The following is a 17,424-nucleotide window of genomic DNA, read 5'->3' on the forward strand; positions in this document are numbered from 1 at the left end:
GGGGCGCTGGCGCCTGTGATGCTGTGGCTTCTGTGACGTTCCGGCCAGGAGATACTGCTTGCAGGAAACTTGAAGGTTCATGCCAAGGATGTGGGTGGGAACACGTGAGGATCTTTTGTGTCTTGGAGGTCGAGCAGCCAACTCCCCGGGACCAAGACTTGGGGCAGGCAGCTGGCCACTCCGCAGTAGACCAGGTATGTAGACAGCAGTCCTGGGTGGGTAAAGGCCGGGCCTCATCTGGACACAAAGACGCTGCATTTTGCGGGGTGTCTAGGATTCCTCTAAGGATGGTTGAATCTGAGTCCAAACTGTACATGTGTGCAGTACACACACCCGTGCATAGCTTTCTAGGGTGACCTTAAATCTCTTACAATTACATTTATTGTGTGTGAACACTTGCATATCTCATCCAGTGTGTGGAGGTCAGAGGACAACTTTTGGGAATGGTCACCTTTCATGGTGTGATTCCTGGGACTAAATTCAGGTAGCTTAGTCTTAGACTCCATGCCAGCAGACTTTAATTATCCCCTCCCCCCCCAAAAAAGGTGGACATGGTAGTACAAACCCTTATTTAATTCTGGCAGTAGGGAGGCAGAAGCAGGAGGATTTCTTTGACTTTGAGGCCAGCCTGGTCTACATAGCGAGTTCCAGTCAGGGCTACATAGTGAGACCTTGTCTCAAATCCCCATCTCCCACCCCCAAATCATTTTTCCTTCTGAGACAAAGTCCCATGTAGCCCAGGCTGGCTTCAAATTCTTCATGTAGCCCAAGGCTGGATTACAGGTGTGCACCGTCATAGTCAGCTCTTTCTAGGGGCTGGAGCCATATCAGACAGTGTCCTCTGCCACCCTCCACTCTGTGAAAACCCTGCTGGGAAAGTCATCACCATGCCGTGCTGATGTTCAAACTGGTACAAGGGAAGTCCTCTGGCTGCCAGGCCTCAGGACAGGTAAGGGTGAGTGGGTCATGCAAGTCCCTCCCCTTCTGGTGCTACTGGGCTGTCTGGCCTCTTGGCTTCCTCCCCTCAGCCCAAGATTTTGGCCAGGGATGTCCCAGATGCTCCGAGATGGGTATGCCACAGAGTGGGAGGACAAGCAGCCCTCCGGAGAGGCTGATGCCAGTCCTTGCTCCAACAGTGGGAAGACTTGAAGGAATCCACTTCAAAGGCTATCAGGGGTGTGGAGTAGTGCAAGCGGGTAGACAGAAGAGGAATCACAGACTATAAACACCCATCTTCATTCCAAATTTTATTGTGTACAGACCTCGATATACCCCAAATGCAGCACCATGGCTGCGGTTCATGTGCTGGGGCCAGGAGCAGTCTGGATCCACGCAAATATAGGGACGGACGGTATCCTGGCTGTCGAGTGAGGGCGGGGGAATGAGCTTCTCTACAGGAGAAGTCTCTGCCCCTCCCTACAATGATTCACAGTTAACTTAATGCTACAATGAGTCAGTCCTAAGCAGCCATTTCCAAGTCCCACCAGGAGAAGCCCCAGCTAGGGCAATGGGGTTGGGGGTGCTCATTTTACATCTGAAAGAAGCTTGAGGGGCTCAAGCCTGTGTGGATGATGGGTCGAGACAGTCCCTTCCCCATCCCCTGGCTTGCTTGTGACCATGCAGAGCCAGTGCCCTGCTGGAAGGCAGCCAGGAAAGTGCTTTGAGGTCATCAGAGTGCAAAGTGCTGCTGGCAGTGTCTTGCCACCATGAGGCTGGCATGCTGGCGACTGACTGCGCCCCAGAGGGTGGCGAGTCCTGCTTCTGTGGCTTTCTTGAGCATCTATCATTTGCAGACCATTCCTGTCAGGTGGGTCTCCTGTCATCCTTCATTTCCACAGCTGAGGGACTAGAGTGCCAGGGAGCCAGTGGGGCTGGTGCTCTGAGGAGTGCTGTCCAGCAGCCGGACACTTGAGGCGGGAGAGTCTCTTCTCTCAGCGTCTTCTAGGGTCCTTGGTTGATCGAGGAGCTCAACTCAGGACCTGGGTTGCACTAACCTGAAGGCTCCGTGCATTCTCGTGTCCTTCCTGCCTCGTCCACCTCACACGGGGTCAAGGACTCCACAAGTCCCTGGGCAGGTACACCTACTGCCTGCCCTGTAACAAGCTGGGCAGGAACCCCAGACACTCTCCTGCCCTCCTCAGGGGTGCCTGCTCTTCGTGCCCAGGCTAGAAGCTGCTCCCCAACTGCTGGCAAGTGCTGACTGACCCATGTGGGTCTGGCTACCTCATTTGGAGCATCACAGAAAGCGCTGGCTCTCTCTCTGGGGGATGAGACCCCTGTCTTCCTCCTTGTCTTCTCATGAGGGAAGAGTTTCTCCTGCCAGGAGCCAGCAGCAGGAGGCAGGCAAGTCCTGGGAGGCGTTTTACTCTGCTCCTCCGCTTGCTGCTCGACAGCCCCGGTCTTATGCCCAGCCGGGGACTGGCAGGGGCCTGAGCAGACTCATCCAGCATCTCAGAGCGCCACTGAGTACTGAGATTCAAAGGAAGCCTGCTGTGGCCAGAGTAGAGCTGGTGCTGGAAGACAGGGCTAGGGCCGGTTCTCCAGCTGGCCGTGCTTGACCCTCCAGGCCCAAGCGAAGCTGCCATCAGGGGCTAGGGTGCACTGCAGGTCGATGCCTGAGTCTGGCACCTCCATGTCATAGCAAACAGGCTGTCCATCTTTGGTCACCAAGCTGAAAGCTGTGGCCGGGATCTGTGGGTAGAGCAAACCAGCAGGGTTGAGTGGGTAGCATGCGGCCAGAAGCCAACTAGAGTGCAAAGCCGATGGTCCCCACACATGCTGGGAGACACCGCCAGTCAAACAGTCAAACAGCGAGAGAACACTGCTGCCTGTCCTTCATTCTAGAGGACTCAGAGAGTCCTTCCAAGCCCAACTGTGGGTCTAGAGATCCTCCACACCCCCTGTCTGTCCTGCCCTGCAACCTGGAGAACAGCTAAGCCACAGGCCACTATTCCCCAAGGTGCCACGTCTACTTATTTATTGTGTCCCTAAGTGTGACCTGCTTCCTTACCTGGCTGCTGATGCCGGTTGCAATGTCTCCCACCTTGACCCGGTGGAATTCCCGGATGTGCAGGTGCTCGCCATTGAGAGACTGTATCTGGACCTTGACACCTAGAAAGCAAAGGCTGGGAGTGAGGGCAGGTCAGAGGCTGGTGACCTAGGGAGCAGGGAGCAGGCAGGCTGAGGGCAACCTCTGTGAAGTCACTCGCAGAGTGGAGCAGGTCTGGCTGAGGTAACGCAGCAGAGAGCAAACTGAGGCTGGAAGGCCCGAACCTTAACAGCTCTCCCTGGCTAGTGACATCTGCAATGTGGCCTGCATCCTGCTGACAGTCGGGCTCCCAGGGCAGGACAGGAGGGGAGAAAATTCTACTCTGATTGTATAGCAAGAAGGCACTGAGGACAAAGAACTGCCTTGCTGAGTTACTGGTTTGTCACCTCCCATCTGTCTTCTCATTCTTTATAATCCCTTCATCTACCTGGATTTCTTCTTCCCTTTTGGGGGGGGGGGTCAGGGTTTCTTTATGGAATCCTAGGAGCTCTGCCTGCTTCTGCCTCCTGAGTGCTGGGGTTGAAGGCATGTGCCATCCACCACTGCTTGGCTATCTTTTTCTCCTGGTTTAGTTCAGTCAACTGAGGCACACGTGATAACATGTAGCTATTTTAAAGTCTTCTACAAACCCAAAGGACACAGACTAACTTCCTCTTTTAGTGTGACACATTCAGGGCTGGTGGTGTCCTCTCAGCGGTGGACCACTTGCCCTGCACGCACAAAGGCCCTGTTCAGCATCACAGCCGAAAAGAAGACGATGCATTAATATTAATTTTCCTAAAAATGGCAACAACCGAACATCTCTGTAAACCCCTCTACTTTATGAGGGGTGACAAGTGACTGTCATTTCAAACTTGATTTCAGAGTTTGGTTAATGTCCTGACTACTCCAAGTTTTTGTGGTAAAATGGATAAACAATATAATGAATTGTGTGCAATTCTAGTTCCCCAAATTCCATTTAAAACCCTCTAAAGAGAGGGATGCAGTGTCTCATCTACGCATGGAGATGAAAGACTTCCTTTCCCCCACTTCCTCAAGGAAAGGTTTCTCTGTGTAGTCCTGGCTGTCCTGGAACTCTGCAGGCCAAGCTAGCTTGAACTGACAGAGATCGGCTTGCCTCTGCCTCTTGAGTGTTGAGATTAAAGGTGTGCGCCTCTAAGCCTGGATGGAATAGAAGGCTTCCAATCCCCATTTTCTTCAGACAGAGTCAAGGATGTCAGACAGCCGCCCTATCCCTAAGTATCGTCTACGCCCTTGTGAGTCCCTTCATGACAACTTTGGGCACAATCAAATATTTTTAAAGTAACAAGCCAATTCCAGAAAATCCAAGATCCAAGAGAGACTTTCTTTTTTAAATATAGGAGAGAAAAATCTAAAGATGTAACAGACGAGTTAGGCTACGCATCCTGACTCAGTAAACGTTTTTTTCTTAAATAATGCCACCCAACCTTAGCCCGTGCCATTTCTGTTGAGTTTTGAGCATTAGTTGCCTTGAGTCATAACATCCCAATTTTAGTTCAGACAGGAAGCAAGCTCATCACGCTTCCGCTCTCTCCAACATTCTTAAATTAGACTGTAGGCAACTTCAGAGTGTCTCTGAGCTGAAGTGGCCTTTGGCATGGCCTTGGAGCCTGGCAGCTACTCACATTGGTCTGGGGAGAGCTGGTACCTGTGAAATCCTAACCTGACTGGGGAGCGAAGCTGCAAGGAAGGCATTTGAATGCCCTCTCATCTTCTGCCTTCACATCCCGGCCAATGATGCCAACAGACTTGTTGCTGGCTTCTTGATTAAACTGCTCCTGGGTACGTTCCGATCTTCCCCATCAATAGGCATTAAGCATTCAGCTTCTGGCCCTAGCACAGGATTGGCCATTTTCCTCCCCACATGGTTGGCCTTCTGTGACTCTATAGGTAGCCAACGGAGGAACAACGGTTCTCCATTCTGGGAACCCTTGTGAGTGAGTGGTGAGGGCTCTCTGTCTAAAACCAACTTTCCAGGAGGAGTGTGAAGTTCTAGATGGCTAGCACATTTCTCCCCACCCTTCTGTGTGGAGGAGAGGCCAATGAACTGTCTCTCGGCCTCTCTCTGGCTACTGGCAGGAATGGCCTGGAAGAGGGGGGAAGCAGACCATACCGTTGAAGTAGCTCGGGATGTCAGTGGGCCGTCCCCGGGCCAGCGCCATGCTGCAGCTGGAGCTTCTGGCCTCTGCTTGGCTGCTCCAAGAGTGCACGCCGGAACTCAGGGTATCACGTGAGCTCTGAGAGGCCTTAGATGGGTTCTGAACACAAGACCAGGCACAGACTCAGGAAACTGTCTCTGGCCTTGGTTTCCTTTGGGACAAAAGGATCTGAACCTCTCTTAGGGTCAGACCTGCCAGCCCCACCATAGACTGGGAAGGTACATTTCTATGAGGGACCAAAGCTACCTCCCACTCTCCATACTACCTAAAGCCTTTTCTGATTCCTGAGTGTGTCAGAGGCAGCCTGTCTCAGTTTGGGGCACAAGCAAGGAGGATGATGGTGTGTTTCTCTCTATAGAGTCTCAACAAATGTAGCTCAACTATGTAATATGAGGCAGACCAATATATGTATGTTATCAGTAAAAAAAAAAAACAAAAAACAAAAAACACTTTTATCACGGGCCTTCTTATATGCTTGCTTTAGCAAGGACAACCTTTCACCCGTGTCTGCTTCTACCAAACTTTCCTTCAGGAATCTGCCTTAGTCTTTCACCTGTGTCCACTTCGGGAAAACATTCCTTCACATGTTTGCCCCAGCAAAACACCACCCAACACTCAACTGACTCTCCAAAGAGCCTTCAAGTTTCCACCTCAGGGTGACCTCATCGCCCTTGCCCTGTCTAAGGCTCGCACAACCCCCTGGCCCAAGCTCACCTTTTCACTGTCCTCTGACAGTGAGAGGCTGTCGATGCTGAGGCAGGAGAGAATCTGTTCCTGTTCCTCCAGAGAAAACGGCTGGGACAGGCTGTTTAGGAACAGTTCTGTAGGGGAGCGGGGAGAGGAAGACAGTGAAGGGCTGGAGGAGGAACCAGGTTCCCAAGGTACCCACTGCATAGCCTGCAGGAGCTGGGCGGCGAGGGGTGGGGGAGGGGGACCGGGGGTGGAGCTGGGGCAGGGGGCATGGCCACAGCTGAGCACCTACCTATCTCCAGCTGTTGTAGCTCCAGCTCCGGGAAGGTTGCCCTCCGGTCTGGCAAGCTGGGGCCTTTGGCAGGGGCTGGGTCCAGGGAGGACAGAGGCAGGGGTTCCCAGGTGCCAGACTCCTCCTTGCTCAGGTTCAGGGCTGGTGCTTTGTTCGGTTCCGGTGGTTCAGGCGGCAGAGGAGGCTGACGCTCAGGGGCCCCGTCTGTGTTGGCCTTGGCTGGTGGGTTCTCTCTTGGCAGGGTATGTAAGGTCTGGGGGCAGGGGGCTTGGTCTTGGGGTGGAGGTCTTGGCTCTTTATATTCTCCTTTCCAAGGGCTTTTCAGACCTCCCACTGTAAGAGAGAAGGTCACCCAAGGTGAGGAGAAAATGTGCAGGTATGCAGACGCCAGCCCAGGAAGAATGGCCTCTGAATTAGAAAATTAAATTCTCTGTGTACGTGTTGGTCACGTGAGTGTGGTGCCCATAAAGGCTGGAAGACAGGGCATCAGGTTCCCTGGAGCTTCAGGTACAGTTGGTTTCCCACCCCTCGGCATGGGTGGTCCTGAGAACTGAACTCGGGTCTTCAGGAAGAGCATCTTTCCAGTCCCACCTTTTCTTTAACTACAGCTGGTCTCCTGCCCATTGCTGAGTTCCATTTGATTATGCTCCACTCTTGACTTCCTCTCTCTCTCATTTGAGACAGGGCTTTGCTATGTAGCCCAAGCTGGTGCTCTATCTTTTTTTTTTTTTTTTTTTTTTCTTTTTTTCCGGAGCTGGGGACTGAACCCAGGGCCTTGGGCTTGCTAGGCAAGCGCTCTACCACTGAGCTAAATCCTCAACCCCGCTGGTGCTCTATCTTAACGTCCTCTTGTGTTTGTCTCTTAAGTGCTATGATCATAGTTGAGCTGCATCCACATGTCTCAGCGCTCTCTCTCTCTCTCTCTCTCTCTCTCTCTCTCTCTCTCTCTCTCACACACACACACACACACACACACCTGAGATAAGGCTTCACCGTATAGTCCTGGCTGGTCTACAGCTAGCTATGTAGACCAGGCTGGCCTTGAACTTACAGAGACTGCTCTGCCTCTCAAGAGTAGGGGAAAAGGCATGTGCTTCCACATTCTGCCCTTTTTATTGTTTTATTTATTTTTTAGACAACAGCTCATTCTATATCCAGGGCATCAAAGTCCAACAATCCTCTGCCTCTGCCTTCTAGGAGGAGTGGGGATTCCAGGCCTGAGTCAGCACACCCTGCCTAAGATGGGTGTTGCTTGCTTTATTGATTTTAACTTGCAATGGAGCTCTTATGGTGCAGGCCTCCTCCTGGGGGTTCTTCTTCTCATTGAGCGCTCACCACCTACAGCTTTTAGATCAGTTCCCGGTACTCGCTTTGTGCATATGGAGTGGTTGTAAGTGCTGGGCGATGTCCTACCTCCAATCACCTGCTTTTCCATTCTCCCTTGAGGGACCCTGGGCGTGGGTTGGCCCGAGTGCTACCAGGTACCCTCTAGCATGGTTACAACCTCGTCAATGCCCTCCTGGTGCCGAGGGAGTCCTGTGTCCATGTCCCACCAGCACTTGGTGCAGCCAACTTTCCGGTTCTTAATACTTGAGTGGCTACTGGGTGTGTGTGGCTTTAATTTGTACTCTGAGTCACCTGTCCATGTCACAGCCCCTCCTCCTCCTCCATGTCCCAAGCCTGGCATCTACCCCAAACACAGTGTCACTGCCTCAAGCTTCCCAGCACTGATGGAAGATGGGGGATTGAGGCTGCTTCTCTCACTCTTGATGGGCTCCTGTTCCGCCCTTCCCTTCGCCCATCGCTCTCTGTTGACCCAGGCAGACAGGCTCTTACCTTCCTGTAACGCCTTGCCCACTTTCCTCCGAAGTTCCATGGCAGATGCTCGGTGGATGGGCTCTTTCCTCAGCCCCTCTTGGATGGCCTGGGCTGTGAGGGGTGTGCAGGAAGGTGGAATCTCCCTGACAGGTGGAGGCTCGCTGGCAATCTAGAGGCCAAAAGGTGACATTCAAGTCCTGTTTCCTCCTCCTTCCCACTTCACAGCTCCTGTTCACTCCCCACCAATCCCTTCCTTCCCTATGCTAGCTTGGGGATCTACTATAAGGAGGGAGAGGACTGCACCAGAGCCAGGGGAGAGTCTGCCTAGAACACGGAAGCCTGAGTCCAAATAGGACAGGACAGATCACAGTAATAAGCTATCATGCTCTCCGGGCCTAGTCTAAAGGAATCGGGTGGGCCCAGGCAACAGGCAGAAGAGACCTGCCATTACATCTGTCACGGAAGTAAAACCCTCAGTAGCCTGTGGCCTGGGCCCATAGCTGCTAGCCTCCTCCCATAGCTGTTTGGAGCCATTACTGACCTTGAGACAGAGCGGGCCTCGGAAGTACTGAGTCCAGGGGTGGCAGCCATTGAGCATGTGGAGCATCATGCAACAGCTGCTCCAGATGTCGACCTTGGCATCACAGGGCTTCCCCAGCACCACTTCTGGGGCCATGTGGGTCTCTGTGCCAGGAATGTAGTCCCCTGAGAGCACAGGGCCAGAGGTAGAACCATCATGAATTCAGTGCCCACTCTACTTAATTCCTGGGCTACCCCAGGTGAAATACTTTAAATTACAAGTAATTATATTCTTATTGTATGGATGTGTGTGTGCACAAGTATATGTACCATGGCGTGCCTCTGGAGGCCAGAGAATAACCGTGGAGTTGGTTCTCTTTCTGCCTTTACACAGGGGATTAAACTTAGGTCACCAGACTTGCAGCAAGTGTCTTTACCTGCTAAGCCACCTCAATGGACCAAGGTTTTGCTTTGTTTTTTTGAGACAGGGTGTCTCTTCGTTATCCTGGTTGTCCTAGAACTTGTTATGTAGAGCAGGCTGGCCTTGAACTCTGATCTGCCTGCCTCTGCCTCCCGCATGCAAGGATTAAAGGTATGTACCACTATGCCTAGCTGTCTTTTATTTTTATTTTTTGAAACAGAGTCTCACTCTATAGCCCAGGCTAGTCTTGAACTCATGGCAATCCTACTTCAGTCCCCCAAGTTCTAGGATTCAGGTGTGAGCCACTGTGAATACCTCACTTTTTTTTTTTTTGGTTCATTTTTTTGGAGCTGGGGACCGAACCCAGGGCCTTGCGCTTCCTAGGTAAGCGCTCTACCACTGAGCTAAATCCCCAGCCCCATACCTCACTTTTGTTTTCAGATAAATAATGGTTTAGGAGACGTCAGAGTAATAACACATACACAAAGTAAATAAAAACAAACAAACAGAACCCAACCCCCTCCATAATGAAATCCAGGAAATTCATATGCACTAAAGCATATAATTATTAAACAGGTAAACAAGAGCCAACACATACAATTAATTGGATATCAACTTTTTTTTTCTTCTTTAGGCAGGTAGATCTCTTGAGGTCAAGGCCAGCCTGGTCTACAGAGTGAGTTCCAGGACAGCCATGGGAATAAAGGCCACACCACCGCTTTGCTGACTTGGAATTTTTGAGGACTCCTGTCTCCACCTGGGTTTAGTGTACTCAGTGACTACAGGCTCAGTGACTTCATGCCCAGTTTATAAATTCTGGAAAGCCAAGACTTCCTGTGTGCTTGGTAAGCACTCTATGGGCTAAGTACCCCCAGCCTTCAAACCTAGACTTAAATATAAATATGACATGAAAATAGAAGGTACAGTAGAACTGGGTGTGTGGCACATGCCTTTAACCCCAGCAATGTGGGAGGGAGAGGCAGGAGGATTCTCTGAGTTTGAGGCCAACCTTATCTACATAGAGGGTTCTAGTGCTACACAGTGAAACCCTGTTTAAAAACTGAAATGGTGGCTGGAGGGGGTCACAGCTAAAGAAATGGGAGGAAAAGCCAAAGGGAGGGAAGGAGGGAGGCATGGAGTGTAATGTGGGGAACAGACAAAATGTGCCGTTTTCTCTCATTTTAACTATACAGTGTAAGTCACATGAAAGAAGGGAGGGGCCGGAGAGGTGGCTCAGTGGTGAAGAGGTTCCCAAAGAACCAGGTTCAATTCCCAGCACCACACAGTAGCTCACCACTTTCTGTGATTCTAATTCCAGCAGATAGATCTGATGCCCTCTCCTGACCTCCATGGACATCAAGCACACATGTGGTTCATAGACATACATGCAGGCAAAATGTTCATATATATAATGCTCAAATATATATATATATATATATATATATATATATATATATATATATATATATATATATCTCAAAAAAGGGAGAAAGCAGAGGGGAAACTCAGGGCAGGCAGGGGACCAGAGGAGTAGAGAAAGGACGGTGAAAGACTGGACTGGAGGTGTAAGAGCAAGGTAAAATCACGCATGCACGCACTCGAAAATGTCATAGTCATTTAATATACAAGATAAAGAAATCAGCACAGGCCTGTAATTCTAATAGTCAGTAGGCTGAAGCAGGAGGATTGTGTGTTTGAAGTGAGCCTTCACAGTGAGACTGTGTCTCACAAAACAAAAACAAAAACAAAACAAAACAAAACAAAAAAAACAAAACAAAACAACACCAAATGGGCTGTAGAGATGGCTAAGAGGTTATAGGAGCGTTGGCTGCTCTTCCAGAGGTCCTGTTCAGCTCTCAGCCATCATACGGTGGCTCACAACCATCTATATTGTGATCTGGTGCCCTCTTCTGGCCTGCAAGTGTACATGCAGGCAGACTACTGTATACATAAATCTTTTTTTTTAAAAAGCACACACATAAAAAGGAAGTAAAAATAAGAATTTTAGCTGGGTATAGCACACTTTTAAATCCTAGCACCCAGGAGGCAGAGGCAGGTCAATCTCTGTGATTTGAGGCCAGCCTGGTCTATATGTCGAGTTCTAGGTCAGCGAGGACTACAAAGTCTGGACCTTCAGCCTCTTGGCCCTTGCTGTGCAAGGTCACAGCATTGGTCCACAGTAATAGTAAAGGAATATCTGGCACCTGTTGCTCTGTTTATGCACAGTCAGAACTCTCACCAGCCACGGTGGCTGTGAGGATGAGTTCTACCTGGGAACAGAAAGTGGTCACAGCATTTACTGCACATGGAAAGCACAGCGGCATGAGGCTAACACTGAGTGATGGCTGCTGGTATTGTGATCTTGAGGTACAGAACGAGGCTTTACCTGTGAGCAAGGATTTTCCTAGGCCATCAGGTTGTAGGCACAAGGCATGGCCGAAGTCACAGAGGGCAGCTCGGCTTCCATCACTGGACAGGAGCACGTTGTCAGCTGCAGGCAGCCCCCGGCAAAAAGGAAGAGGGGAACAGGTCAGTCAGTTCAGGCCCCAGCCCACCCTGGCCTGGCTTGACCTGGCCTCTAGTCAGACAACTTTCTGGCTGGTCCTACATGGCAGCTGCTGCTTCTCATTAGTCTTGTTAGTTGAGGAAAGCAATGTGTGTGTGTGTGTGTGTGTGTGTGTGTGTGTGTGTGTGTGTGTGTGTGTGTATTTTGGTGACTGTCAACTGAGACAAAAGGCAGACAGCAGGCGGCAGGCAGCATCTGGAGTCCTACTGCAGACAGCCCCACTCTCCCAGAGCGCTCTCTTTGCCACGCCCCACCCTCTCCCAGAGGTCATCAGTTGACCGGAGTTTAGCTTTCAATTTTCTGTAAGCACCAATCCAGGAGACAGTGCTAGACAGAGGGCCTGGAGATCATTCCCCACCCACTAGGCACAGCCCTGTCAGCTGACTCAGGCGTCTACCCTGAAGACAACCAGGCAGGCCCACAAGCGGGAGGAAGTCAGCCGGGAAAGCTGAGGAGAAGCCGTGGAGATCAGGACCGTGGTGACTAGGGCCTTACCTTTGACGTCGCCATGCAGAACCCTGTGTGTATGGAGGTATTCCAGCCCCTCCAGGGCCTGGCCCAGGTAGTAAAGGGCTCGGTCTTCTGGCAGACAGCCCTTCTGCTTTATGAGCTGGCCTAGAGAGCCACCTAGGGAAAGAACAGTCAGTCTATGTGGGGTTTGCCCAGGCCTCCATGCACTCGGAGGGCAAGATTAAAGGGCAGGTGATGTGAGAGAGCGGGGTAAGAGGCACGATGTGGACTGAGTAAGCGAGGGTCTAAGTGGGGGTTACCTCTTGGCCTTGAATTTTGAGAGAGATAAACACAGGACCTGTCTCCTTACCTTCTAGCAGCTCCATGAAGATGTTCACCCACGGGCCTTCTCTTACAGCTCCGTAGAGAGGGACGATCCTGGGCGAGCTCAGTCCGGCACAGGCTATCAGTTCCTCTGCCCGAAATACCTCAAGCCGTACCTGAAAGGCCCGGCAGCCCCTGAGTTAGCGTGAGGGGTGCAGGCTGGGGAACCCTTGGTATTCTTCTATGCACAAAAGAAGGATGTCCAGGCCAAGCAGGACCAGGTGGGAGGGCCTGCTAGGCCCTTAGGAACTAAGCTGTAACCCACATATGGTCCCCTGGTGTCAGGCACCAGTTCCACGGTGCTGACTGCATAGAAACAGTCACACAAAACCTTTTTTCCCCCAGGCTCCTGCAATGCTCTCCACCCTCGATCTGCTAAACACGTTCTTCCCCTCCAGGTCTACTGTCCAGAAAATCTCTAGGCCAAGAGTCTTATTAACCCTGCCTACCCTCCACCCACTACAGGGCCCCATTATGTATCTTAGGTTGAGTTTGGACTTCCAGTTTGCCCCAGCATACCAAATGCTGGTTATAAGGGTGTGCTACCATGTCTGATTCTGTGAGTCCTCTGTCTGGATCAGTGGTTCTCAACCTGTGGGTCTCCACCCCTTTGGGGGTTGAACGACCCTTTTACAAGGGTCACCTAGGACCACTGGAAAACACAGATGTTTATCATGATTCATAACAGTAGCAAAATTACAGTTAGGAAGTAGCAATGAAAATAATTTTATGATTCTTTTGGGGTCACGTAAATTATTTTTATGATTATGGGGGGGTCACAACATGAGGAACTGTATTAAAGGGTCACAGTATCGGAGGTGGACACACCTTTAATCTCAGCACTTGGGAGGCAGAGGCAGGTGGCCATCTGAGTTCAAAGTCAACCTGGTCTACACAGTGAGTGCCAGGACAGCCAGAGCCAGGACTGCACAAAGAGACCCTGTCTCAAAAAACAAACAGCAAACAAACAAGCAGCCGCACAAACAGGGTCGCAGTTGGTTGAACCACTGCCCTGGGTCCTTAGCATCCCTTGTAGCAATTTTCTTTATAAAAATTAAATTTTGTGGGGCTGGGGATTTAGCTCAGTGGTAGAGCACTTACCTAGGAAGCACAAGGCCCTGGGTTCGGTCCCCAGCTCCGAAAAAAAGAACCAAAAAAAAAAAAATTAAATTTTGTGAGTGTGTTTGGAATGGATGTATATGTTCTACATGTATGAGGAGGGCAGAAGAAGATTCCAGATTCCCTGGAACTAGAGTTCTAAGAGGTTGTGAGCGGCCATGTGGGTACTGGGAACCAAACTCAGGCCAGTGCTCTTTTCTTTTCTTTTCTTTTTTTTTTTTTTTAAGATTTATTCATTTATTATATAAGTACACTGTAGCTGTCTTCAGATACACCAGAAGAGGGCATCGGATCTCTTTACAGATGGTTGTGAGCCACCATGTGGTTGCTGGGAATTGAACTCATGACCTCTGGAAGAGCAGTCGGGTGCTCTTAACCGCTGAGCCATCTCTCCAGCCCCAGGCCAGTGCTCTTAACTGCTGAACCATCTCTCCAGTCCCCCTTGTGGCAACTTTATTATAATTTATTATAATTACCTGCTTTAATTTCTCATATGTGTGTTCTGCGTGTTTGTTGATGGCCTGACATCAGGTATCTACCTCTGTGGTTCTCTACTTTATTGAGGCAAGGTCTCTGTTGAAACCAGAGCTCCTTAATTCTGGCTGGTGTAGCTTGCCTGGGGAACTCATGTCTCTGTCTCCAAGTTCTGGGATTACAAGTGGCCGCCATGCCCATCTGAACTCCAGTCCCCCAGATGCCCCCAGTCACCCACTGAACTGTCTCCCCAGGCCCTTACTTATTTTCTAAAGGACTAAAGCTGTCCATGTGGACAGGCCTGTACTGAAGCTGTCCACGTAGAGAGGCCTGTACTAAAGCTGTCCATGTAGACAGGCCTGTACTTTTATTACTGTTACTCTGTGCCTACATCCCTAGCATCTGGGTACACAGATGCTCCTGGGGAGGGGTTGGCAATGCCTTTCCTAACGTGAAGTGTAGCGCCACCCACTCCTATCTGTGGGGTCCAGCAGCTTGGCATGGGCGGAAGCATTAGGCCGTGGATGCAAACATCTGTGCTTGGCTTCTGGTCAGGCCATTCACAGACAGGCCTCTTGCTTCTGTCTGTCAACTGTTGTGTCTAAGAGAGTGGAGGGGACACAGCTGCCTGCTCAGGGTGCTGTGAGGATTCAGAGAGATGGGGTCTTTCTCCATGCTTGGTGACTAAGACACTCTGGCAGAGCTGGCTTCCCACCTCCTCCTGCCAACTCAAAGAGAACAGCTTATAAACACGGTCTATATTGGACTTGCTGGCTGCTGTGGGTGGGTTCTCTGGAGCAGCACCGCAGGGGGCAGCAGCGGTGACAGACTAGTTTGGCCCAGTTTTTGTTTCCAGACTTGCTGACTGGACAAACAGGAGCTCTGCTGCTGTGGGGGTTTTGGACTTTTGCCTATCAGTGGACAATGTCTCTCTTGGTAACTTAAAGAACATCAAGTTTGGTTGGTTAGCTCATACTCTGACTTTTCATTGGTGGTTCCTCTGAAAGGCTGGTGAACTTGACTGAATGAACCTCATTTACCACAGGATTTCCACTTACAATGTCTCTCCCTAACCACTCCTGAAATGTAGGTGAAGCATCCTAGGACTCCCCAGGGAACCCAGAAGGGGGCCACAGGACTCTGGAGTGCTCATGTACGTCTGTGGGGCTGTAGTTGTTTGAGATGGCTCCAGTGCCACATGGGCCACACTCCTTTTGCTATTATGCCTTTGGGAAGTGAGGGTTTGAGCATTTTTTTTTTTTGTGACATAAAGTACTTTATGGGAGAGTGGAACACAGAAGGTGGGGTTGTCGATCTGATCGATGTTCAAGAAACTATAGAGCACTCAAGGTCCACTTGGATGAAAGCTGGGCGTGGGTGTGGTGACTCACAGGTTAGAGGCCAGTCTTGGCTCTGGAGTTAAGATTTGGGCTAGCTTGGGCTACTCTGTCTCAACAAACAAATAATAAATGAATAAAAACAAAAAGCCCCAAATATATTTTTCTTTCAACTTACTAACTTTGTCTTTCAATGTGTACATTTTAGGATATACCTACCCATTTAATAACTGTAAACACATCAAGTAAACATCAGTCAGTGGCATGTGTCAGATGGCACCTCCAAGGATAAAGGACTGAAGAAGGGGCCTGGGTACCAGGAAGACCTGAGATGCTAAGGATGGTGGTGAAGCAGGCCAATGAGGATCCTTAACTCACACTCTAGAGCAGGGGTGATCAACGTTCCTCATGCTACCTTTGAATACACTTCCTCATGTCATGATGACCCTCCCAACCATAACATTATTTAGTTGCTGCTTCAAAGTAATTTTGCTACAATTATGAATCAGAATGTATATATATGATATGCAGATGGGCTTGGTGACCCCTGTGAGAGAGCTGTTCGACCCTCACAGACCAAAGCTGGTGGCATGGGAAATCTCAAAAAGCAAGATGATTTTGCTGGATGAACCTGAGAAGCAAGGTCAAAGGACCAGCCTATGCAGTCAGATGGAGAAGGCTCCCCTCCCCCATGGCCAGACACCCTCTGAACCACCTCTCTGAACTTTAGTGCGCTCATGTCCGACGACAGTGCTGAGCTGTGACGGGGCCATGAGTAGGAAGTAACATTTAAGGTCCACTAGCATGTGCCCGGCGCTATTCGGCACTAGATGATGGTTTTCAAACAACAGACTATGGAGGGGTGGGTCTGTGAGATGGGGAAGCCAAGGCCGGCACAAAGAACTCCAAAGTCACCAAAAGCAGAGGCTGGGAAGGCCTGACCCTAGAGCCGCCAGCTGCTGCACTCCTGGAAGAATTGCCCGGCTTAGCTTGGACTCCTGATAACAGATAACCAGAAGCAGCACCTACAGGGAGCTCGCAGTTTCAAAGCATTGCTGAGTGCAGAAGCCTCTTTTCTTGGCTGCAGTGTCAGGCGCTTGAGCCTGGGGACAACTTTTCCCTCCTTGAAACTTTATTTTCTTTAGCATATTAATCTAAATTCAATAAATGGGGTACAAGTAACTTCTCAAGTCAATATTCTCCAGATAGCAGGGATTTAAATGAGGGGAGGGAGAAAACAGAATGGGACACAGATGCCTAAGAAGTCAGAGTCCCCCATTTCCTCATTCTCTTCCAGACGGTGCCCCTTGGATCTCTGCTCTCAAGCAAGGGCTCGTGGCTGATGCTGCTTTTCCAGAACACTGCATAAAAGCCTGGGTTTGTTTAAAACTCTAGCCCTGGGCCAGGGAGACGGCTTGGCAGGTGAAAATCAGCAGAGCCAGCCTGTGATCTGAATCTGATCTCTGAAACCCACAGAAAAAGCCAGAGTGGCCAGCACAACGGTAATGCCAGCACATCTGTAATGCCACCATGCTCACGGTGTAAAGGGAGGGCTGGCTGGACGCTCAAGAGACTGGGAATATAGCTCACTGGAACAGACTTGACTAGCAAGTGTGAGGCCCTGGTTCAATCCTGAGATCACACACACACACACACACACACACACACACACACACACACACACACTGACTCCCACAGCTGTCTTCTGGCCTCCACATATGTGCTGAGGTAAACTCACATACACATAAAACTTCAAAACACTAGTTCCTTTGGATTCCACATCTTTGTCCCTGGTCCCTGTACAGTGTCTGGCACAAAGCAGGTATTCCAGGACAGCTGGTTTGGCTTGGCCAGTGATACTCTACTCCAGATCGGGGATAGAGCCAAAAGGAGGCTCCCAGAATTCTATGCTTGGGCCAGATGGCTTAAAACAAACAGTTCTTCACCCCGATGAGGGCAGATAGCAATTCTCCTGTGACAATCTACTTACTGATATGGCTTCTTTGTCATCAAACTGTGTCCTCGACCACACATGCAGCTCACATCAACTTTAGGATCAAGTTCCAAGAATTTAAGAGTCCTATAAGTACATTCTCCAACAGAGGGAGCTTATATATTAGCTGCC

The 17,424-nt window shown here is 50.3% G+C and overlaps 1 protein-coding gene and 1 long non-coding RNA gene across 5 annotated transcripts in view; one reads left to right on the forward strand and one right to left on the reverse strand.

The window, feature by feature from the left end:
• Positions 1-72: 72 nt before the first annotated feature.
• Positions 73-16,898, forward strand: LOC120095296 (uncharacterized). 3 transcript variants are annotated; one of them, XR_015632146.1, is made up of 3 exons: positions 73-194; positions 9,604-9,814; positions 16,597-16,898. It is a non-coding gene; the product is annotated as an uncharacterized LOC120095296 (long non-coding RNA). The 3 variants fall into 3 exon arrangements; XR_015632144.1 differs by lacking the exons at positions 73-194; positions 16,597-16,898 and adding exons at positions 5,885-6,110; positions 15,508-16,478; XR_015632145.1 differs by lacking the exons at positions 73-194; positions 9,604-9,814; positions 16,597-16,898 and adding exons at positions 11,918-12,097; positions 15,508-16,478.
• Map3k14 (mitogen-activated protein kinase kinase kinase 14) overlaps positions 1,235-17,424 on the reverse strand; it is a 50,221-nt gene continuing 34,031 nt past the window's right edge. For both annotated transcript variants that reach the window (NM_001108301.1, XM_087573224.1), the window contains 10 exon segments: positions 1,235-2,691; positions 3,011-3,111; positions 5,184-5,328; positions 5,944-6,050; positions 6,212-6,544; positions 8,048-8,198; positions 8,571-8,734; positions 11,356-11,460; positions 12,031-12,162; positions 12,356-12,485. In NM_001108301.1, coding sequence (NP_001101771.1) covers positions 2,527-2,691; positions 3,011-3,111; positions 5,184-5,328; positions 5,944-6,050; positions 6,212-6,544; positions 8,048-8,198; positions 8,571-8,734; positions 11,356-11,460; positions 12,031-12,162; positions 12,356-12,485 — 1,533 coding nt within the window. In that variant the 3' untranslated portion in view covers positions 1,235-2,526.

Source organism: Rattus norvegicus, chromosome 10 (assembly GCF_021556685.1).
Source record: "Rattus norvegicus strain SHRSP/BbbUtx chromosome 10, alternate assembly SHRSP_T2T, whole genome shotgun sequence".
In the NCBI taxonomy this organism is placed as follows: Eukaryota; Metazoa; Chordata; class Mammalia; order Rodentia; family Muridae; genus Rattus; species Rattus norvegicus.